The sequence below is a fragment of the Podarcis erhardii genome (assembly GCF_964252035.2).
Source record: "Podarcis erhardii genome assembly, chromosome: 6".
Lineage (NCBI taxonomy): Eukaryota > Metazoa > Chordata > Lepidosauria > Squamata > Lacertidae > Podarcis > Podarcis erhardii.
Genome location: NC_138510.1, coordinates 22,252,859 through 22,275,824, shown reverse-complemented (window position 1 = coordinate 22,275,824; position 22,966 = coordinate 22,252,859). Strand labels below are relative to the sequence as shown.

General features: G+C 46.8%; 1 protein-coding gene across 1 annotated transcript; it reads left to right on the top strand.

Moving 5' to 3' along the window:
* The first annotated feature begins 3,736 nt into the window (after positions 1-3,736).
* Positions 3,737-22,724, top strand: SLC2A10 (solute carrier family 2 member 10). The gene is made up of 5 exons (XM_081867747.1): positions 3,737-4,441; positions 15,023-16,402; positions 19,193-19,315; positions 21,100-21,235; positions 22,347-22,724. Exons 1-5 carry the CDS (start codon positions 4,438-4,440, stop codon positions 22,444-22,446), a joined length of 1,743 nt encoding a protein of 580 aa, XP_081723873.1. The 5' UTR covers positions 3,737-4,437; the 3' UTR covers positions 22,447-22,724.
* The last annotated feature ends 242 nt before the right edge of the window (positions 22,725-22,966 follow it).

Here is a 22,966-nt window from a genome sequence, read left to right as displayed (position 1 = left end):
TCTTTATAAACAGCTACATATTTTCAGATTACAAATAAATTGTTATTGTTATTGATATTGTTATTATAGAGCATAAGTAACCACATCTACTTCCTATGTAGATACAGAATGTGAAGGAGGACAAACCTTTTGAGGAGAGAGAGAGAGAAAGGGAACTCTCCTGAAACAAGTTGAGGTTTGCCCTAGTTCACAGATGGGGAACTTTTGGCCCTCTAGATTTTGTTGGACTCCAACTCTCATCAGCCCCTGCCAGCATGGCCAATGGTCAGAGATGATAGGAGTTGGCGGACAGCAATTTCTGTACACAGGAGAGCTTCAGATTTACCATATTTTTTGCTCTATAAGACGCACCCGACCATAAGACACACCGAGTTTTAGAGGAGGAGAACAAGAAAAAAAATGTTCTCTCCCTCTCTTCTCAGCCCCTCTCCAGCAAAGCGGGAGGAGAAATGGAAGGGGCTCCATTTCTCCTCCCGCTTTGCTGAAGGGGTGCTGCGCAGCTTTTTCTCTCTGCGCAGCGCCCCTTCAGCGAAGCGGCAGGAGAAACGGAGCCCCTTCCATTTCTCCTCCCGCTTCGCTGAAGGGGCGCTGCACAGCTCTCCCTCTCTATTTATTTTTTAAGAATCTTACTCAAATGAAAATTTTGGCAGCAACTCCAGGGTTCCCAGCCGTACCTGGAGATGCCTAGGATTGAACCTCTGGCCTTTTGCATTCAAGACAGATGCAGTACCACTAAGCTACTGTCACTCACACAATTCTGGTGGCCAGGTGAAAAAGAGGGGGCAGGGCTCCTACGTCTGTAACAGAAGACGTAGAAGAGGGAATTTCAGCTGTTTCCATCATGCTGGCTAATACACCCTTTGCCACACAACTATTTAAGGATGCATGAGTGCCAACCTCTTTCCCCCCTCATCATCCTGTGTGCCACTCATAGCTAAGAGGAACCTAGGAAGTTGCCTTAAACAGGGTCACGCCATTGGTCTATCTAAGGTAAAAAGGTAAAGGAACCCTGGACGGTTAAGTAAGTCCAGTCAAATGCTACTATGGGGTTGTGGTGCTCATCTTGCTTTCAGGCTGAGGGAGCCAGCATTAGTCCACAGATAGCTTTCCGGGTCATGTGGCCAGCATGACTAAACCATAGCTGCCAACGTTTTTTAAGGGAAATTCCCTTATTCCAAACAGGATTCCCCGCAAGAAAAGGGAAACGTTGACAGCTATGGACTAAACCGCTTCTGGCACAACAGAACACCGTGACGGAAACCAGAGTGCATGGAAACACCGTTTACCTTCCCACCACAGTGTACCTATTTATCTAGTTGCACTGGTGTGCTTTCAAACAGCTAGGTTGGCAGGAGCTGGGACAGAGCAATGGGAGCTCACCCCATCATAGGGATTTGAACCGCCAACCTCCCGATTGGCAAGCCCAAGAGCCTCAGTGGTTTAGACCACAGCGCCACCCGCATCTACAATGACTGGCAGTAGCTCTCCACAATTTCAGACAGGGAGTCTTTCCCAACCTTACTTAGTAAAGGTAAAGGGACCCCTGACCATTAGGTCCAGTCATGACTGAGTATGGGGTTGCGGCACTCATCTCGCTTTATTGGCCGAGGGAGCCGGCGTACAGCTTCCGGGTCATTTGGCCAGCATGACTAAGCCGCTTCTGGAGAACCAGAGCAGCGCACAGAAACGCCACACGGAAACACCATTTACCTTCCCACCAGAGTGGTATCTGTTTATCTACTTGCACTTTGACATGCTTTCAAACTGCTAGGTGGGCAGGAGCTGGGACTGAGCAACGGGAGCTCACCCCGTCGCGGGGATTCGAACCGCCGACCTTCTGACCAGCAAGTCCTAGGCTCTGTGGTTTAACCCACAGCACCACCCACGTCCCACCAACCTTACTTAGAAATGCCAATAATTTACCCCGGGACCTTCTGCATGCAAAGCAAATGCTCTGCCATGGGCCTTCCATTTTTTGATGTTGTTGTGCCAGATTTTTGAGCTTTTATTTGCTGCTGTCCATTGAGCCATGGCAGACTGCAGTTCAGATTTAAAAAAAATACGCAAGGGAGATGCAATAATAGGACCATTTGCACAAGAAGTAGTTTGTTGTTTTAAGAGGGCTGCCTCAAGATGTGGAGGGCAGGGGGGTGGGCAATAAAATGGGGACAACCCCATTTCCCAACCCCCATTTCCCAACCCAATTTGCTTCTGAAGTTTGAAGTGGGGCGGGTAAAATAGAAATATGGAAAAAGCTCCTGGGTTTTGTTTCCAGTTTTTCAGGTCCCTTGCCAGGCCTTCACATCTCAAGGGCTGGCTTAATACATTTTGGTGCCTGAGTTGGACAATACAAAGTACAGTGGTACCTCGGGTTACATACGATTCAGGTTACAGACTCCGCTAACCCAGAAATAGTGCTTCAGGTTAAGAACTTTGCTTCAGGATGAGAACAGAAATCGTGCTCCGGTGGCACGGCAGCAGCAGGAGGCCCCATTAGCTAAAGTGGTGCTTCAGGTTAAGAACAGTTTCAGGTTAAGTACGGACCTCCAGAATGAATTAACTACTTAACCTGAGGTACCACTGTACACCCCAGCTATAAAAAGTGAAGCAAGAACTTTAAGATGCACTGATTGAAACATGTCCATTTGCTGCTGTTGATGGTGCTCCAAATCCGCCGTCAATGGTATCACTGTTTTGCTTTGCCTTACAGCAAGGTTGGCAAAAGAACAGTGCAAAACCACAATGCTTGTTTGCTTCTCTTTAATACATTTAATCCAGTTGTTGCAATAGTGTCACATCACTTGACTCGATTTAATGAACAGTGACTTGCAACAATTGCTTACTTGTGTGCTGATATGATGGATTTTATTTTCTCTGTTACCTAACAGGTTTTGCATTTTGTCCCAAGGGGGAAATGATCTTTTTCTCCATGCTCAGAAATCTTCTTTACTAACCAAAACTAAGGGCTGGTTCACCTGGTATGTTCCACCACACACCTGACCAAGCAACTTAATGCTTGTGCAAATAAACATATCCACGAACCAGTCAGCTGTGTAGATACAGGCACAATTTCCATGATCCACAATGGAGGGCTGTCTGGTTCAGTGGGAAGAGCACGTGGTTTTGGCATGTGGAAGGTCTCAGGTTCAGTCCAGAAATCCTGGATAACTGCTTCTGGCCAGTGTAGAGAGTAGACAGCATCAATCACAACAGGCCAGTTGCCAGGAGTGAGCTGGCAATAAATCACACCATTCAAGTTGTAGCTAACTCTTTATTAGCAAGAACACAATCTGCACAGTCTTGGTGGGATGTCAGGCCTAATGAGCACAGCAATTCTTCTTCAGTAGGTCTTGCACCATGAATCAGCTGCAGAGACTGAAAAGTCCCCAACTCCCCACAGCTGTCTTAAGTCCCCTCCTTTCCAGGGCTTTTTCCAAGCAACCTGAGACTCTGCCTGCATGAAGTCAACCTCTACTCTGCCCTTTGCATGCTTCTTCTGGTTATGGGAGTGCCAGGGGGAGAGAAGCTTGTTGCAGTAGGAGGGGGAGACATCAATGAGTCTTCACCAGCCGGACTCATCTCTGCCTCACAGATTCCCCCCCCCCCCACTAAGCCCTGTTACCTCTTCAGTTTCCGACACCTCCTCTCACTTTGCTCCCTTGTCTCACCACCACTTCCTCGGCCCTGACCTTTTTCTTCCCTAGCTGGTTCCCCAGCTGGTTGCCCCAGTGGCATTTCCCACTCCTGCAAGGATCGGCTTTCTTTGAAAACCCGACACGCGTTTGCCCCATTCACACGTGTATGCAACACTCCTTAGGCGTGAAAGAGCCCTGAGAGTGGGAGAGGACGAAGCTGGCAAAAGGAGAAGCCGAGCTTCGCAGTTTCCCTTTGCAGGCGGACCTTGGAGCAACAGGGTAGAGAGGGCTCTTCCTTCCCCGACGAGCTGCTCGCCAGCCTCGCCACTTGCAGGACAAACCCCCGCTTGCTCGAGAGGTTCCCCCTCCCGGCTGCAGTGGGCAGGGCTGGAGCAACGTGGCGCTCTTCGGCCCCGTCCACTAGGGAGAAGAAGAAGAAGGCAAAAAACTTCGGAGTCCCGGAACTTCAGCTTCAGCTTCTTCAGCCCCGATGGTCCGATCCTGCATCTCCCCCTCTTCTCGGAGCTGCGGTATTTCTGCAGGCGGCATTTCCGTCGCTGCCCCGGCGTCCGAGCCGCGAACTCCCGATCCGGCGACTCCTTGCAAGCGCAACGGAGCCGCCTCGCCGGCGGAGGAGCCTCTGGCGCCGGAACGCGGAATGCGCCTCCTTTCCAGGCTGCGACCGACGGCAGCCGAGCGCTAAACTGCTGCGCGCCTCCGGGCTTGGCTCCGGGATTTCTTTTCCGCCTGCTTGGTCAGGCCGGGAAGCAAACTTTCGAGCTGAACTCTCTCTCCCATCGCCATGGGTAAGTGCAAGATCCTCCCTGCTAGGGGACACAGAGTGGAGGGCAAAGGAGACTGTTTTGGTTTTTTCCTGGCTTGCTTCGTGGATGGAGGAGTGGAAAAGCACAGCAAACTTTTCCCACTCGACTGCTTAATTTAATATAGATACATAACAGGCCTAGCAGTTAGCTGTCTCCCTTAAGCATCTTCTTATTTTCCGTCCTATCTTCTCCAGACTCCACCCCTGTGGTGGATTAAGACTTTCTATACAATAATGCGTATGTGGGTTTGCAAGAACGCTTTAAAGAAAGATGCTCTTAGCAGAGGATTAGAAAATAATAATAACGGTGCTCCTCCTTCGACTTTCAGGTTTAGGGGTGAAAGGGGCTAAAAAGTAACCAACAATTCCACAGCTCAGAGAAAAAGGAGACGTAGTTTTCCTAGTTAGGCTGTAGTCCTTTGCTTTGAAAGTCGTGGCTTTTCAAAGTAGAGCTGTTCAACCTATGTATATTTATTTGGGAGTGTGCCCTGTTAAATTCAGAAGAACTTACTTCTGAGTAAGCATGCAAGTCCTGAACATTTTTACTTGAAAAGTTGTCCTGCTGAAGGTCATGGGCCTTACTTCCAAGTAAATATGAACAAGCAAGAGAAAGCCAATTGAATGGTACATTCTTTGCAGAATTAAACAACTCTCTGATACTTGCCCAAGCAAAGGGAGGCCTCTGTTGTACTTAGCACTCAGTCTGCATGTTTGTTTAGCAATGGAATCCCTAAAAAGGTTGGATAGTGCTTTGCCTGCCTCCTTCTGGCAAATCCTGCAGCCAAGTTGGTGTCAAACTGTACAGTGGTACCTCGCGTTAAGTACTTAATTCATTCCGGAGGTCCGTTCTTAACCTGAAACTTTTCTTAACCTGAAGCACCACTTTAGCTAATGGGACCTCCCACTGCCACCACGCTGCTGATGCACGATTTCTGTTCTGAAGTAAAGTTCTTAACCTGAAGCACTATTTCTGGGTTAGCAGAGTCTGTTACCTGAAGCGTATGTAACCTGTAGCATATGTAACCCGAGGTACCACTGTATTGCTCTGCTTTCCTTTGGACCACATCAGCAAAGGTGGGGGGAGGGTGGTCTTGTCATCTGGGCAGCCAAGGACTTACTCTGGGGAGGCCACTTTGGTGCTGCTAACACAGTGGTTTGACTCCTGGAGGTGCACTCCATTGCCTGTTGAGACAGACAGATGCCAACAACTCCCTGGAACTCCAGAATGAATTTTGGTGCATGCACTGATGGTGCCATTCTTTATTTCAAGTTGGTACATCAGCTTGAATCCCCTCTCCATGACTACTTTTTATAGCGGGAGGAAAATTCAAAATAGCATGCAATATCTTTCTGGAAGACTGGAAAGGTAGAGAGAGATGGGTGTGCATGTTCAGGGCAGCATTCTGCATTTGAAGTGGAAAAAAACCCAAAACCCAGCTGCATCCACACCTGTTTTCAGGGCGAGTGGGGAGAGGAAATATTCAAAGCATGTTACATACTTCATTCCCAACTTACGGGGCAATCCTAAACATGTTTATTCAGAAGTAAGGCTCACAAAATTCAGTGGGACTTCAGGAGCTGTTGGTGGCCAGGTCTGGGGAGGCAGATCGCTGCACCTACCTGGACCCCCGATGCTGTTACAGGGTCCATGAAACCCAAGACAGCTCTTCCAAGACTTTTTGCTGTCTGCCAGCAATAAGGATCCTGCCTTATGCAGCACATCCACCCACTCACACATTCCGTAAGCAGGAGGAGGAGCTGTTTGCTAGCAGTGATGTGGAAAACTAACACAGGTCAGTAGAGCTGTTGGACGGGTGTGCTTCTGCCCAATCCACACACACACCCCAAGCCCAGCACAAAGGGAGTTTGGTTTGTTCTGCCATACTTTAGGAATAGGATTGTGCATGGGGTTACATCCTTTCAGAAGGATTGCAATATTGGGGTTGGTTTTAGGAGATTAGAGCTGAATCAAGAAATTGTGTGGAGATTTTATTCTGAACATTTTATTCTGTTCTGCTGTGTGTGCATGCAGAGAGAGAGGGGTTGTACTTGCCACTCGCTCCAAGCTATATGGGTAGGTTGGCTGTAATTCTCAGTACAGTGGTGCCTCTGGTTAAGAACTTAATTCGTTCTGGACGTCCGTTCTTAACCTGAAACTGTTCTTAACCTGAGGTACCACTTTAGCTAATGGGGCCTCCCACTGCTCCTGCGCCGCCGCCGCGAGATTTCTGTTCTCATCTTGAGGTAAAGTTCTTAACCCGAGGTACTACTTCCGGGTTAGCGGAGTCTGTAACCTGGAGCGTTTGTAACCCGAATTGTTTGTAACCCAAGGTACCACTGTAGTCCTTAGAACAATGATGGCCAAGCTCAGCCCTCCAGCTGTTTTTGGACTACAACTCCCATCATCCCTAGCTAACAGGACCAGTGGTCAGGGATGATGGGAACTGTAGTCCCAAAACATCTGGAGGGCTAGGTTTGGACTTGCCGATCAGAAGGTTGGCGGTTCAAATCCCCGCAACGGGGTGAGCTCCCGTTGTTCAGTCCCTGCTCCTGCCAACCTAGCAGTTTGAAAGCACTTCAAAGTGCAAGTAGATAAATAGGTACCACTCTGGCGGGAAGGCAAACAGCGTTTCCGTGAGCTGCTCTGGTTCTCCAGAAGCGGCTTACTCATGTTGGCCACATGACCTGGAAGCTGTACGCCGACTCCATCGGCCAATAAAGCAACATGAGCACCGCAACTCCAGAGTCGGTCACGACTGGACCTAATGGTCAGGGGTCCCTTTACCTTACCTTAGAACAACGCTGAAATGCCAAAATAGATGGAAACTTCTGAAACAAGCATGTGCCCGTTTATAGTCCAGAAAAAGCAAGGCCAGTACTCTATAGCAGAGGCTGGTTTAGGGAAGCACAGCTGGTTTGCCCACTGTCATGGGACCAGCTGGGGAACCACCAAGGAAAGAATTCTCAGAGCCAGGGGATTGGTGGTGGGACAACAATGTGTGGTTAAAGGGAGAAGACTGGGAAAAGGAGTTGTAGGGGTCAGAAGCTGAAGAGGTAACAGGGCTCAATGAGCAGGAAAGTCCAGAAGCTCAATGAGCAAAGGGAAGTCCAGAAGCAGAAGCAAGAGAGGAGGGAAACCAAGAGGCAGAGAGGAGTCAGGTTGGTGAAGAAGCACAAGTATCTCAGCCTTCTGCTGCAACAAGCTTCTCCCCCCCCCCCCGCCCAATCTCCCAGAACCAGAAGATACATGAAGTGGGAGAAGCAAAGGCAGACATGCAGACACAGTCTCAGATTGCTTGGGAACAATGGGGAGAGGAGGAGACTTCAGCAGATATGGGAAAGTGGGGGCCCTCAGTCTCCACAACTGCCTCACAGGGGCAAGACCTATTGAAGAAGAGTTGCTGCATTCATCTGGCCGATCCTGAGCCTGATCCTGTTTTTCTAAGAAAGAATTAATTTCACCTGCTCCATGTGATTTGCTGCTGGCTCGCTCCTGGCACCATCACTGGGCTCTGAGTCAAGAGGATGTTGTAGAGGGCGCTGCAACAATGACGAACAGCAGAAGGCGAGAGGCAGGGGGCGCCGGATTTTGGCGTCACACGGGGCACCACTGAAATTTTAAAGGCCGAAGTCTGCCACTGTTTGTGGGCTTCCCCATAGGCATCTGCCTGGCCGTTGGATAGGACTTTGGTTTGATCCTCACGTTTTTATGGACTCCTGCCACAGACTTCATGGGGATCATCACTATAGCTTTGCCAATTATCTCCCCAATCTCTCTTTCTCCCACTTTCCTCTTAATACACTGACTGATTTGTGAGTACCAGGCTGCATGTTAATCAAAGCTCACCAAACATTAGCAGCCAGGAAAGCAATGGAAATTAGAGGAGGATCTAATTGAATCAGTCACGGCATTCGCAGCAGCGGCGTATGTGCCTAATACAGTTTGCAGGTAGGAACTAATGAACCGTCCCAGTTTTCTGCAAAGCTCTTTTACTCTCCCTGAATAAATATTGCTTCTAATTGGCTACCTATAGACAAGAAATGTCTGCGGCAGCATAGGCAGCTGTACAGATGGCAGAATTTTTGCAGCGTTATGTCAGGAGGGGAATAACAAATAAGGCACTAAAAATAGCTTCATAAGTGCAAATCTACTTATTTAACAACAACATAATAACATGAGATAACAGACTGTGCCAAATGTATTAAAGACTGTAAATGTCGTTACACCATGAGAAATGTTTTCAATATTATTTCCAAAATATTTGCACTCTTTATTTAGGACAGCATATTGAAGAGAAAGGGTACAGTGGTGCCTCGCAAGACGAAAAGAATCCGTTCCGCGATTCTCTTTGTCTAGCGGTTTTTTCGTCTTGCGAAGCAAGCCCATTGACAGCTTAGCGGATTAGCGCTATTAGCGGTCTAGCGGCTTTTAGCGATCAGCTGTTAAGTGGCTTATCAGCGGAACAGCTGATAAGCGCCTTAGCGGCTTAGGAAAGGGGGGGGGAGCGAAAAAAACCCGCGGGAACTCACAAGATTTTTTCGTCTTGCGAAGCAACCCCATAGAGAAATTCGTTTAGCGAAGCGCCTCCAAAACGGAAAACCCTTTCATCTAGCGGGTTTTCCGTCTTGCGAGGCGTTCGTCTTGTGGGGCACCACTGTATTATTGTTCTTAAAGAGATAAAAAAAACAACAACTTCCCAGCCTAAAGCCATTGAAAGGGTGAACACAGAATGAAACACAAGCTCTACGGACTGTAAAGTTACTCAAACAAGCTCTGAAATAATAAAACCATCCACAAACACTCTGAAACCAATAAAGCAATTTCATCAGATGAATGACAGAGTTACACGTCAGGGAAAGCCTTCCTAAACAAATATGTTTTCAATAGACACCTAAACATCATCACACTTGGCACCTGTCTGATTTCACCTGGTGACCAGAGGGCTGGAACTGCAACACTAAAAGCCCAGTTTCTAGTGCACCTGCTATGTGGCATATGATATAATAATAATAATAATAATAATAATAATAATAATAATAATAATAATAATTTATTTATACCCCGCCCATCTGGCTGGGCCTCCCCAGCCACTCTGGGCGGCTTCCATAGAAACCAAAAATACAGTAAAATATCACACGTTAAAAACTTCCCTGAAGAGGGCTGCCTTAAGATGTCTTCTGAATGTCAGGTAGTTGTTTATCGCTTTGACATCTGCTGGAAGGGCGTTCCACAGGGCGGGTGCCACTACCGAGAAGGCCCTCTGCCTGGTTCCCTGTAGCTTTGCTTCTCACAATGAGGGAACCGCCAGAAGGCCCTCGGCGCTGGACTTCAGCGTCCGGGCAGAACGATGGGGGTGGAGACGCTCCTTCAGGTATACAGGACCGAGGCCGTTTAGGGCTTTAAAGGTCAGCACCAACACTTTGAATTGTGCTCGGAAACATACTGGGAGCCAATGTAGGTCTTTCAAGACCGGTGTTATATGGTCTCGGGGGCCGCCCCCAGTCACCAGTCTAGCTGCCGCATTCTGGATTAGTTGTAGTTTCCGAGTCACCTTCAAAGGTAGCCCCACATAGAGTGCATTGCAGTAGTCCAAGCGGGAGATAACCAGAGCATGCACCACTCTGGCGAGACAGTCTGCAGGCAGATAGGGTCTCAGCCTACGTACCAGATGGAGCTGGTAAACAGCTGCCCTGGACACAGTTGTTCAGCAACCGCTCGCTCAATCACCTTGCCCAAGAATGGAAGATTTGAGACTGGGCAATAGTTGGCCATTGTGGCCGCATCTAAAGATGTTTTTTTAAGAAGCGGTTTAGTAACCGCCTCTTTCAGCGGGTCTGGGAAGGCTCCCTCATGGAGGGAAGCATTCACCACCCCACGAAGCCCATCGCCCAGTCCTTCCCGGCTAGCTTTTATAAGCCAGGATGGGCAAGGATCCAGGAGACAGGTGGTTGGTTTCACTCGTCCAAGCAGCCTGTCCACATCCTCGGAGGTAACAGATTGGAATTGATCCCACTCAACTTGACTAGACAAAACTCTAGCACTCTCCCACCCCGGCCGTGCTCCCACGGTGGAGTCTACCTCTTCCCGAATCTGAGCGATTTTATCTGCAAAAAACTTTGCAAAATCATTGCAGGAGAACATGTGGCCCGTACTGGGCCCCGATGTTGCAGGTGGTTCCACTAAATTGTGAACCACCTGAAAAAGTCTCCTGCTGCTGTTTTCTGCAGATGCAATAGAGGCGGTGAAGAAATTCTTTTTCGCCGTCGCTATCGCCACTTGGTAGGCTCGACGCTGAGCTCTAACCTGTGTCCGGTCAGATTTGGAATGAGTTATCTGCCACCGGCGCTCTAGCTGTCTCAACTATTGTTTCATTGCCCTCAGATCCGTGGAAAACCACGGGGCTGTCCGGGCTCCATGCAATCAGAGAGGGCGCTTTGGAGCCAAACAGTCAATAGCCCTGGTTAACTCCGCATTCCAGCGGGCCACCAGGGAATCAGGTGAAAGGCCATCAACATGGGATAAAGCATCCCCTACCACTCTCTGGAAACCATTTGGATCCATTAAGTGGCGGGGGCGGACCATCCGAATTGGTCCCACCTCCCTGCAGAGGGGATGGGTCGCAGAGAAGTCCAGTTGCACCAGGAAGTGATCTGACTATGGCACTTCTTTCGTTTCGCTTTTACTTAGTGTCAGATCACCAACATCCATAGAGGTAAACACCAGGTCCAAGGCATGTCCGCGGCTATGGGTTGGGCCAGACTTATTCAGGGACAGCCCCATGGAGGCCATGCTTTCCACGAAGTCCTGAGCGGCCCCTTGTAAGGTCATGTCGGCATGGATGTTAAAATCCCCTAGGACGACCAAGCTAGGTGTCTCCAGGAGAACATCCACCACGACCTGAAGCAGCTCAGGCAGGGAATCCTTGGTGCAGCGGGGAGGTCGGTACACCAAAAGGAATCCTGTACTGCCCCTATTGCCCAACTTCTAGAACATGTACTCGGAAAACTGGGTCTTCCCAATAGGATGCCTGGTGCAAACTAATGACTTCCTAAAAATCACTGCAACCCCCCCTCCCGCCCACATGACCTGGGTTGCTGTGCGTAAGAGAAACCTGGTGGACAAGCAGCGGCAAGGACAGGCCCATCTGCTTCATCCAACCAAGTCTCTGTTACACATGCCAGGTCAAGTCCTCCATCCATGATCAAGTCATGGATGGCAGTGGTCTTATGAATCATTGACCTGGCATTGCACAGCAGCACCTTCAGGTCATGTGGGTATCCCTTGCTGATTCTAGTATCCATCTGGTCAGGACCAGACCCGGAGGCAGGAATAGTCCTCAGACAACGACTAAATCTGCCCCCTCTGTAATGACATGGTCTAGTCTTAGCGTAACTCCTCCTCCTACTCCTATTCTCAGCAATGCCTCTTCTGAGGAGTGCAGTTACTGGACAGGATAAGGCAGTCCCTTAGATAGTCCTAAATTGTTTAGGTCTTTAAATACTAAATGCACTAAAACCTTGAACTGCCACAGTAACATATTGGCAGCCTGTGCAGCTCTTTTAGCAGAGGTATTCTATGGTGTCCACAGGGTATTCCAGGCAGCAATCTAGCTGCAGCATTCCACAACAGCTGCAGCTTGCAAGTTAAGCCCAAGAGAAGCCCAGCGTGGAGTGTGGGCTAGTCCCCTAAATGTTCCTGATAAATTAAGAGTATTAAAGTTATACAGTTTTGAATAAACATACACAAATTTATTGATTGTTAACATAATAGACAGATGATTTAAGGATCTTGACAATTTGATAATATGCAGAGAATAATATGTGTTGAAAAATCAGAGAGAGGAACTGAGGGAAGTCTCGGGGGGGGGGGAGGGTTCCTTTTTGGGGAGGGGGGAGGGGAAAATGGGGAGGAATGAAAAGAAGATGATATGTTTTGATAATTTGTTATGTTGAAATTCTCAATAAAAACTTTTTAAAAAGAGTATTAAAGTAATAAGACCTGGTACCTCCTTCCCAAATCTTGGGAAGCTTCTGCCTGGCTTAGGGAGGGAGGTGTGATGCTCCAACCAAGAACCCTCCTGCCACCTTCCCCAAGGGAAAGAGGCAGGAGGGCTCCTGTTACGTATTGAGTTGAATAGGATCCAAAAGGCAGCAGTCTGATTGGTCCTAGAACAATAGGATTCAGAATGCAGCAGTCTGATTGGTCCTAGAACAATAGGATTCAGAATGCAGCAGTCTGATTGTCCTAGAACAATAGGATTCAGAATGCAGCAGTCTGATTGGTCCTAGAACAATAGGATTCAGAATGCAGCAGTCTGATTGGTCTACAGGAGCCACCCAATCCAGCTCCAGGTGGAAGTGAATCCGCAACCAGATTGGCCTACAGGTGAATCCCGGAATTAGCCAATCACATGGGGCTCTTTGTGTAAATAATGTATATAAAGCAGACATTCTGAGGGAACTTCCATTCCTCCTCACCACTATGAGCTGAATAAAGAGCATGAAATCCACTCTTGACTCTGAGTATATTTCAGCTCCATTATCATTTCAGACGCCTGGCACCTCCTTGCCAAAGACCTGGAAGCTTTTGCCCCACTTAGGGAGGGAGGCGCGATGCTCATGCTCGCAATGTCAGCCTCCCATCCCCATTGCCCTCGCAAGCAATGCTCCCTGACTGTTCCCATACAAAAAAAAAAATCAAAAAAAAAAAAAAAATCACCGCATGCTGCTGGCTACAGCCCTTCCCCAAATAGAGGCCTGTGGTAGGCAGGACTCTTGTGTTTTTGTCACGGAAAAGGGTTTGAAATGTCCCTGATGAAACTAGCCATTAATGAGGCTCCTGTGCATTTGGGCAGGATTAGACATGGGATCATAGAACTGATGTCGTGTGCTGGAACGAAGCGTGGCAATGAGATGAGTTGATGCAGGAGGGTAAGCATGGCAAAGTGCCCAGAGGTCTGTTTTCAGCTTCATGGAGAATATATTAGACAAAGCGCCAGTCATTTTGTTTACCTGAAAGAATTCCTAGCAGGTAGGAGAAAGTGACACAGATGTTTGCTGTTCTGTGTACTGAAAGCTGTAACAGTAACACATACCCGCAAAGACATATGTAGGACTCTCCTGGCTGGCAAGCAGTTGACAGCTGAAAGTGAGGCAGCAGAACTGAAACACCCTACAGGGGAATAGGACTGGCTGGTCTGGCCTTCATCACTGTCACCCAGAAGGTTTTGCATTTGCAAAAATAGTCCCATGCTGTTCCCAGCATTTTTAAAGTACAACTTTGCGGCAGGGAAGAAGAGAGGGACTTGCATGGCTTGGAGTGAGACAGAAACACTTGCCACACGGAGATGGTTTCAAAATGTCTCCCTGTGGCAGCCATCTCCACATGTCTCCACATTCATTGTGTGTCTCGCTGTGTGTTCTAGGGGTTTTTGCCCAGTTCATGCTGAACACCCACAGTTTGCTACATGGAGGCAGAATCCACAGACAGCAAGCCCAAAGTGGCTTCCACACGTCACTCAATTTATGAATTCAGGCTTTTAGGAAAGAGGCAAAGGCTGTTCACTGTATGGCGGGGGCTTTTCAGACATGATGTTCCTAATATGTGACACCCGTAGTCTCATTATTTTAAAAGCTTGCTTGTGCTAATAATATTTAGGAATGCTAATGCTTAGCATTTCTGTAGTGCTTTAGATAATGACATTGCATTCACATAGCACTTTGTGTAAGTTAATCTCTGCAACTCCTACAATAATCCTGCAAGGAAGTCCATATTTCATATATGGGCTGAAAGGCGGGAGCTCAGCTTAGACCAATCAGTGGCAAATAAAATATTTGAATCTGGACTTCCTGATTTACAGCTAAATCTGCCTATGCTACCTCTGATGTGTACTGAATTTTTCCCTATTAAGAGATTTCTGCCTCCTGCATCTGCTTTAGCAAGGATGCTTCTGTCTGGATTAATTAACCTAATTAGATTGGTGTTAAATTGGTAATACAATTACTGTGTGTTGAAGTTCAATATTCAGTTTCATTTTCTTAGCTGGTCCCAATCCAGCTAAAGTTTACTACGACTTGATTGGAAACAATGGGACTGGTGTGGATTGATGCCTGGGAATCCCATGTTTACTTTATGAAAAACAATTGGACCAATATTCCATTTTAAATGTGGTGGCTTTATTGGTGCTGTGCTAATTTTAAAAGCAGAAAAAATATCCTTCCAGGGGTCAGCAAAGCATGTTACTAGTTACAGATTACAAGTTCAAATGGACTAACTGCGACTAAACAATCACTCTGTTGACTTATTAAGGAAGATAGCATCTTGTTTGCTAAAAGAACAGGGCACACGCTCATAAAATGCTTGAGATACTAATTCTGTTTGTGCAGAGAGTGACTGAAGCTATATATTGCTAGGCTTTAGTATATTGTTTGCTTAAGGAACAGGTCCGCACATTTGTTTGCACACGCAGATCTTAAAAGACACACACACACAGAGATTCCTATTTCCTGTAAATGTGGATGAGAAACATCCTGAAACCTCATGAGTGCTCTTCTTTCTTTACAGGACATGCACTGCTGGTTCTCCTGTTATCTTCAACCGTCTCACTCCTTGGTGGACTGATTTTTGGTTATGAACTTGGAATTATCTCAGGGGCCTTGCTGCAGCTACAAGTGGAGCTCCGTCTTAGCTGTTTCGAACGGGAAGCCCTTGTGAGTTCCTTGCTCATTGGGGCTCTCTTGGCTTCTCTGGTTGGCGGGATCTTCATTGACCACCAGGGAAGACGCAAAGCAATATTGGTCAGCAATGCCATTCTGTTGTGCGGCAGTCTCGTCCTTACACTCTCCGGGTCGCTTGTTTGGCTGGTGTGCGGACGTGTGACCGTAGGCTTCGCCATCTCTTTGTCCTCTATGGCGTGCTGTATATATGTCTCGGAAATGGTGGCTGCCCATCAACGAGGGGTGCTAGTTTCCCTCTACGAAGCTGGCATCACCGTGGGCATCTTACTTTCCTATGCCCTGAATTACATCTTTGCGGACACTGCCGAGGGCTGGCGGTACATGTTTGGCTTGGCCATTGGCCCGGCAGTCGTTCAGTTCCTCAGCATCCTATTCCTCCCAAAGAACTCTGTGAAGTTAAACGTTTGCTACAGCGAGACTAGCAAAAGCCTCATTCAGCAGCAAAAGAATGACGACGTCATGTTGCCACCAGGCCCTAGGGAGAAGAGTTACTCTTTCGTGGACCTTTTCCGCACCAAGGATAACATGAGAAGCCGAACTCTGGTTGGCCTAGGATTGGTGCTCTTTCAGCAGTTCACAGGGCAACCCAACATCCTTGGCTATGCTTCCACCATCTTCCGCTCAGTGGGCTTTCAGAGTGATTCCTCTGCTGTCCTGGCTTCCGTCGGCCTGGGGGTGATGAAGGTCATTGCGACTGTTGTTGCAATGGCTTTTGCAGATAGGGCTGGCAGAAGAGTGCTGCTGATGGCTGGCTGCATAGTGATGGCCTTTTCGGTGACTGCTATCGGCCTGACCAGCTGCTCTGTTTCATTAGAGATGGCCAAAGACTGTGAAACGCTCCCAGGTTCAAATGCCACTTCGTTCAGCTCGGCTCATCTCCCTGGAAAGTCAGTGTCCTCCCATCCAGCTGTGTCTTACTCCCTGCTGGCATCAGGTGGCAGTGAAATGCAAATGGAATTGACTTCAGCCATCACGAAGCCCATAGGCTTGACCAGGACTCTTGCCACCCACAGAAAAGGAGAGAGGATGACAAACACTCCACACACCGGGCAGACCCATTTTCTCAATCAGTCCGATAAAGGAAAGGGACAAGATACCAGCTCATCTTTGGGCAATGCTCCTTCAAAGGAACACCTGCTTCTAAACTGGATCACACTGCTAAGTTTGATGGCTTTTGTGAGTGCATTCTCAATTGGATTTGGACCAAGTAAGTGAATTCCCTTTGCTTTCACATTCCTACCTAATTCAGCCCACCCGTCTGCATGGACCTGACTGTGTGTGAATGTGCTTCTGCCTTGACCAAGCAGCTGTGGGCACCAAAATTGAATGAGTACAGTAAAAATAAAATATAAGGATCCCATAAATGTGTCTTGTTACTAAGCACTCCCTGAGCCTTTTACTTGCCTCCTGATATTTGCTCATAAGAGGGGTCACTCCTGTGAGTTAACAGAAAACTAGTAAAAGAAAAATTGTGAGCTAGAAGCATTTCCTTCTCCCCTGCTACCCTGGTCACTCCATTGCCCATCTCCCATAATCTTACTAGGTCTTCTTCCTCCACTGCTTTTTAAAACATTCACCAGCTGGGAATGTTTGGCTGGGAATGAACACCTAAGCCAGGCTTCTTCAACCTCGACCCTCCAAATGTTTTTGGCCTACAACTTGCCTGATCCCTAGCTAGCAGGACCAGTGGTCAGGGATGATGGGAATTGTAGTCTCAAAACATCTGGAGGGCCGAGGTTGAGGAAGCCTGACCTAAGCTGACTCTAACCATTACTCCTCATCTTCATTTACCTGCATAGGTGAAGCTGATAGATGCCAAACATGGCTAGAGCTGGTTCATGAGGCACTTCATGGAAGCTGGTCAGGTGAAGCAGGTATAGAGCACTCTGCAATCTGATTGGCTGTTGGGCTGGCAAAGTGGAGAGCTTTGTCTCTCCTTTGCCAGTTCAGTCAGCTGTGGAGTAAGTGGCTTAAGTTCCTCTCTGGCTAGTATAGAAGTTGATTGGGCTGGCAAAGCAGAGTGCTCAGTCCCCGTTTCATGAATCCCAGTCGCTCCCTTAGAGGGAATTCCATGCTGCACTCACCTGTATGGAATCCTTGTCTACCAGTGGCAACCAGGCAAATGGTTAAAGACAAGACGGTTGTAGGTGGAAACTAATGTAATCAAATGCCGCGCTGTGGGTAATTTTAGTGGTGTCCTCCCATTCTCACTCCCAGGATGAAGGGCAGTCAAGGAAGAGGGAAAAGGGAGTTTAAACAAAAATGCCACCCCTGGCAGCTTGCTGCAGTCTTGAGGGAGAAATACTAGGAGTGGCTCAGCCCTCTCTATGATCATTGGAGATGTCCATTGCTCCTTTTGAGCATGTGACGCTCCCTTGGACCATTGTTCCATTTAGCCTGCATTGTCTACTCCAAGATCTTGGGCAGATGCCATTCCCTGCTTTACTTGGAGTAGACAAGATCTTGGGCAAACTGGAGCAGCTGGGGGTTGAACTCTGAATCTTCTGCATCCAGAGTACAGGCTCTACATTTGATATATGGGGCCATTTGCTTCCTACAACGGTTGTGGTACCTAGGACTTCTCCCCGTTGTTTCTGAAATATTTCCTTTCACCTACAACGTTCCGGGAAGTAGCAGTTCCGGCAGAATCTTATTTACATACCTGGGTAGGCAAACACCTGGAAATAATCCTTCCAAATACATATGCAAGAGTTTGGCAGGCGTGTTAATTACATGAAAAGCTTTAGGCAGTTTTCAGTGGTGGTAGGCTGCTGTAACTTGCAAGGCAACCTGAATGCATTTTGTGTGGTTGCTCCAAGCACATTCACCATAACCTCAACAAACTGGTACCCATCTTGGTCATTCAGCAGCCCTAGAAAAGGTGGGTCTAAATGGACATGGTCTTCATTTATCACTGTTTATAAAAGAGTTATTTCAAGAAAGTTGGAAGTTGAGATTGGCTGTTTTTCATTATTTGGATCTAGAAATACTACATTGGGGCAACCCAGTCAGATGGACAGGGTACAAATAATGGAATTACTACTACTACTACTACTACTACTACTACTACTACTACTACATGTGCAATCCATATGCTTTTTCATAGCCTGCCCCAATATAAGACATGAGGGGCAAAACTACAGTATAAGACATGAGGGGCAAAAGATACAACCCAGAGACTGGATTGGAATTCGTCTTTGTCCTCCAATTCCACATTTGTTTAACTGACTGGTTTGTTTATTTTCCCCACTGATCACAAACTTGTCTAATAGCGGACCAATCTGATTTAGACAAATGAAACTTCAGGAAACCTATTAAGGTCAGAAAGTGATTTGGAAGAATTATGACTTCCTTTTGTTTGGTGTATATACGTACTTTTTCTTGTCTCGTTAAAAAATGGATTTCTCAGTGCTTTCCCCCCTAGTAAAATAGGTGCCAGTACTCACCATGAAGTTGTTACAGGAAGTGCCACACTTTTTAACAACAACAAAAAAGAGGTGCCAGTACTGCGTAACCTTGAGTACCCCTTGAAAAAAAGCACTGTCTGTATGTCCCAAAAGCAACAATCCCTCTTTCAAACTGTGTGGAACTACCATGTCTCTTGTTAATGCTTAGTTGAGAATGAACCAAAGTGAGCTTTGGCCTTATGTGATGTCCCTTCTCCTTAGGCACAGCTGTGAGGAAGACATCAGAAGCTTTCACTTAGCCAAGTTTAGTGTATCAACTGAACCTGGCAAACCATGGTTCATGTTAACTGGTTTATATGAAACAAGCCAAACTAAGACCAAAATTAATTTTAACCACAGTTTCTTGTGACATTTAAACGTAGTCATTGTCTTCATTCTGGTTAGTTTGAATCTTCTGTGTGTCTTTGTCGCCCAGCCCAGCAAATCCTAACTTTCCAGCTACATCCGAAGCTTTTCCCAAGTTGGTTCTCTGCTGGTTGGTTTCCCTCCATCTTCACCCTGTTCCTCTGCTTTCCTTTCTCCTGCCACAGTGACATGGCTTGTTCTCAGTGAGATCTACCCTTGCAACATACGAGGCAGAGCCTTTGCCTTCTGCAACAGCTTCAACTGGGCTGCCAATCTGCTGATCAGTCTCACATTCCTTGACCTCATTGGTATGTATGGCCATTGCTTGTGTTTGATATTCTCCACAGCAATTTGCTTCAGAGCAGGGCTGATTGCAGGTATGTGGTTAGGCTTGTATCCTGCTCCATCCTCAGTTTCTCCACAATACATTACTAGACAGGTTAGAACATTAAACTTAGACCATAGTGGGTGACCCAGGTTCAAATCCTTACTCCGCCATGTAGCTCACCTTGGGAAGAACACTGGGGGAAGGAACCGTATGCTCCTTGGAGGGAGGGAAGCTAAATAGAAACTATAATAATACAGTGGAACCTCTGAACTAGAGTGACTCCATTCTCAAATGTTTCGGCTCCTGAATGCCCAAAACCTGGAAGTAAGTGATCCGGTTTTTTAACGTTCCTCGGACAAAAACCTAGCTGTCGGCTAATTGGAAGCTGCGCCTCGGAACTCGAACGTATCGGAAGTTGAATGGTCTTCCAGAACGGATTATGTTTGAGTTCAAGGTTCCACTGTAACAACGGCAAATGTCTGTCTGCTGAACTGCTGTGAAGGGAGAGAACCCATCTTGAATTTTGAACCAGGTGGATGGGATGCGGCCTGCTCTCGATGATGTTCCTGTCAGGAGTTCAGCCTACACTCGAGTAGGACCCTGGCAGAGACACATGCCCGACTGGCATGTTCTCTCCCTCCTGGTCAATCATTTGGGAGCTTCAAAAGCTTTCTTTCATCCTGAACATCACAGCAACCAATGTCAACCGACACCAGCACACTTAGGGATCCGCAGAGTCTGCGCGTCATGCGTAATAGACCTCAGCAACTCAGCATTTGGGCTAATCTACTTTATTTACATATAAACACACACAGAGCACTGCAACATGGCTCCCTCTCTCTCTAGCATCAGAGAAAAAACAAAGGACAATAGTCCCACTTCACGGAACACAGTAACACAAACATCCTGTCTTCATCACTTTCCAATCTGTGGAGTCAAAACATACACCGTCATGTGAAAAACAACAATCCCATGACTGCAATCATGGAGCAGGAATTCTAACATCTACACTCCCCCTGATGGAGCAGGTACATAGCTTGAGGGTACTTTTGGATCCAGTATTGTTGCTTGAGGCCTAAGTGGCCTTGGTGGCAGGGAGTGGCCCTATCTGACAGGGAAAGTCTAACTTTACAGGCAGCCTGCAATTCTGAATGACCAAAACATCTATGCCAAGAGTTGACAAACTTTGTAGGCCCATGGGATTTATGAGCAAATGCCCCTCCAGGTCACTTTCTCCCCTATTGCTCCCTGCACAGAGAGACAGTAAGAGAGAAAATGCACAGCATACACATACAGTTCCCTTTTCCAAGATATATAGGTAAAAGTTGGATCTGGTGGAATTAATCTGAGCATTGAGAAGCACTTAGAGCTGAAAGAGGAAGCAGGAAAGTTTTTCAGTCTTTGGACTTCCTGCTTCAGCTCTTAAGTACTTTTCAGGGAAGATTAAAATTAACTACCCTCCATTTCGCCTCACAGCCAAGGGGGCAGTGAATGGGAAAAGGGCTCAAAGATTTCATGGGCATCGTGGGAACACCATTGTGCCCATGGGCACTGCCCTGGCAATCCCTGTTGAATGCTGCGAAAGATGAACATTATTTACCTACTGGACCAAATTCCTGCCTATGTCACTGTGCTTTGTCTTGGCCCAACTGCATATTAATAAGGTAATGCACACTACTGTTCTGAGAATATACCACCCTTCATTATGTCCAAGCAAAAGTTCTGTCTTGCCACATGTTAATCGTGTTTTACTACTGCTTGCAGATGCCATAGGCTTATCATGGATGTTCCTTCTCTATGGACTAGTGGGAGCAGTGGCTGTTGTGTTTGTTTACCTTTTTGTGCCCGAGACCAAAGGACAGACTCTAGAAGAGATAGACCAGCAGTTCTCAAAGAAACGGTAAGTCCTGAAGAGGCCCCTTCCACCTGCCTTGCCCACCCCCTGGCCCTGGGACTCCTCATAAGGAAACTGGTCCTGGAGAAAGAACTGTGAGGAGAGAGACTCCATCAGGCAAGGCCTCCTTCCACCTGTCTTGCCCCATCCTCTTGTCTCTGCTTCTCCATTTGTATTGTATTATTTTATGGACTGTAGTTTGCCGTTGTTTTATTGATTATAGTGTAGAAATTATTTATTGTAACTGTTGAGTGGATTTCTGTTTAACTTTCATATGTTGCTGTTATTATTTAATACTATTCTAATGATTGTTGAATGTTACTTTTTTATGTAAGTTGCCTATTTTAAAGTTATGTTTTGTTATTTTAAAGTTATGTTTTGTTATCACATTTTTGTATTGCATTAGAATCAGGGGTCAGCAAACTTTTTCAGCAGGGGGCCGCTCCACTGTCCCTCAGAGCTTGTGGAGGGCCAGACTATATTTTGAAGGGGGGGAAATGGAACTAATTCCTATGCCCCACAAATAACCCAGAAATGCATTTTAAATAAAAGGACACATTCTACTCATGTAAAAACACACTGATTCCCAGACAGTCTGTGGGCCAGATTTAGAAGGCGATTGAGCCTTAGTTTGCCTACCCATGCATTAGATTGTTATAAGATGTACATTTTTTGTTTCTTCAGCTTGTAAACCGCCTTGAGTATTGTAAAATAGAAAGACGGTATACAAATTAAAAATGATGGTGATGATGTTTACTTGTTGCACAGCTTGGTCTACAATAGGAGTCTATGCCTACACTGGTTTAGACATATGTACACAGGACTAGGCTATCAGCGGTTGTGGCTTCTAGTCATGATGGCTGTGTTCTACCTCCATCGATGGAGGCTGTTTGGATACCATTTGATGGGCACCATGAGTGGGTATAGTTCTGTTGCAGTGAAGTCCTCTTTGTGGGCATCTTGTTGAGCATTTTGAAAACCAATTCCTGAACTAAATGTGCCATTGGGCCCTTATGCTCTTACAGCCATTGCAAGACTCTTTGAAATCATGTTGCTGGGAACATTTGGGGGATATGCACATGAACCATCCGCACTGATCTCTCTCGTTGTTTTGCAGGTTCCTGCAAAGGGGCACATTTGGGCAAAAATTGTGGAACAGAGGAGAAATCCGAGTGCGTGCTCATTACCAAAGAGTAGACCATCCTAGTGCCTCCTGAGAGATAAGGCAGGCATGTTGCCACTTGTGCAACTTTCTACACTGTTGGAAGTGTTGTGAGGACTTGCCCGAAGCCAAGGGTCCTGGATCATTCCTTGAAAGTTCTGCGATTCATTTGGGTGACAGCACAGGGTTGCTGTTTTATGTGTTTTGTTGTGCATAGAACCTAGAAATGTTCATCCCTTGGTATCCTGGAGGAACCGTAGCTGATGTTCCCCCAGCAGTTTGAAAAGACTTTTATAAAAAAAACACTGATAAATAAAGCATAAATGGGGATAACAGGACTCCGGCTGTGTCTCACTGTGGAAAGAATGAATATCTTAAAATTTGATGCACCACCCATTTATACTGAAATATGTGGGTCTGTATTTAGCCTTGATAGAAATTAACACCAATTTGACTTCTAGTGCGTTTGTAAAAAAAAAAGAAAGAAAGAAAAAAGAATTTAAATTTTTCTCCAGCCTTTACAAATTATGATTTGGATGTTGCAAAGACCTTGTAAGGTTAGTGATGTTGAAGTA

Excerpts from the sequence above, each read along its gene's own strand:
- SLC2A10 (XM_081867747.1), top strand. Across the intron at positions 19,316-21,099 it reads CACATTCCTTGACCTCATTG|ATGCCATAGGCTTATCATGG; the intron begins GTATGTATGGCC and ends TACTGCTTGCAG. Across the intron at positions 21,236-22,346 it reads CAGCAGTTCTCAAAGAAACG|GTTCCTGCAAAGGGGCACAT; the intron begins GTAAGTCCTGAA and ends GTTGTTTTGCAG.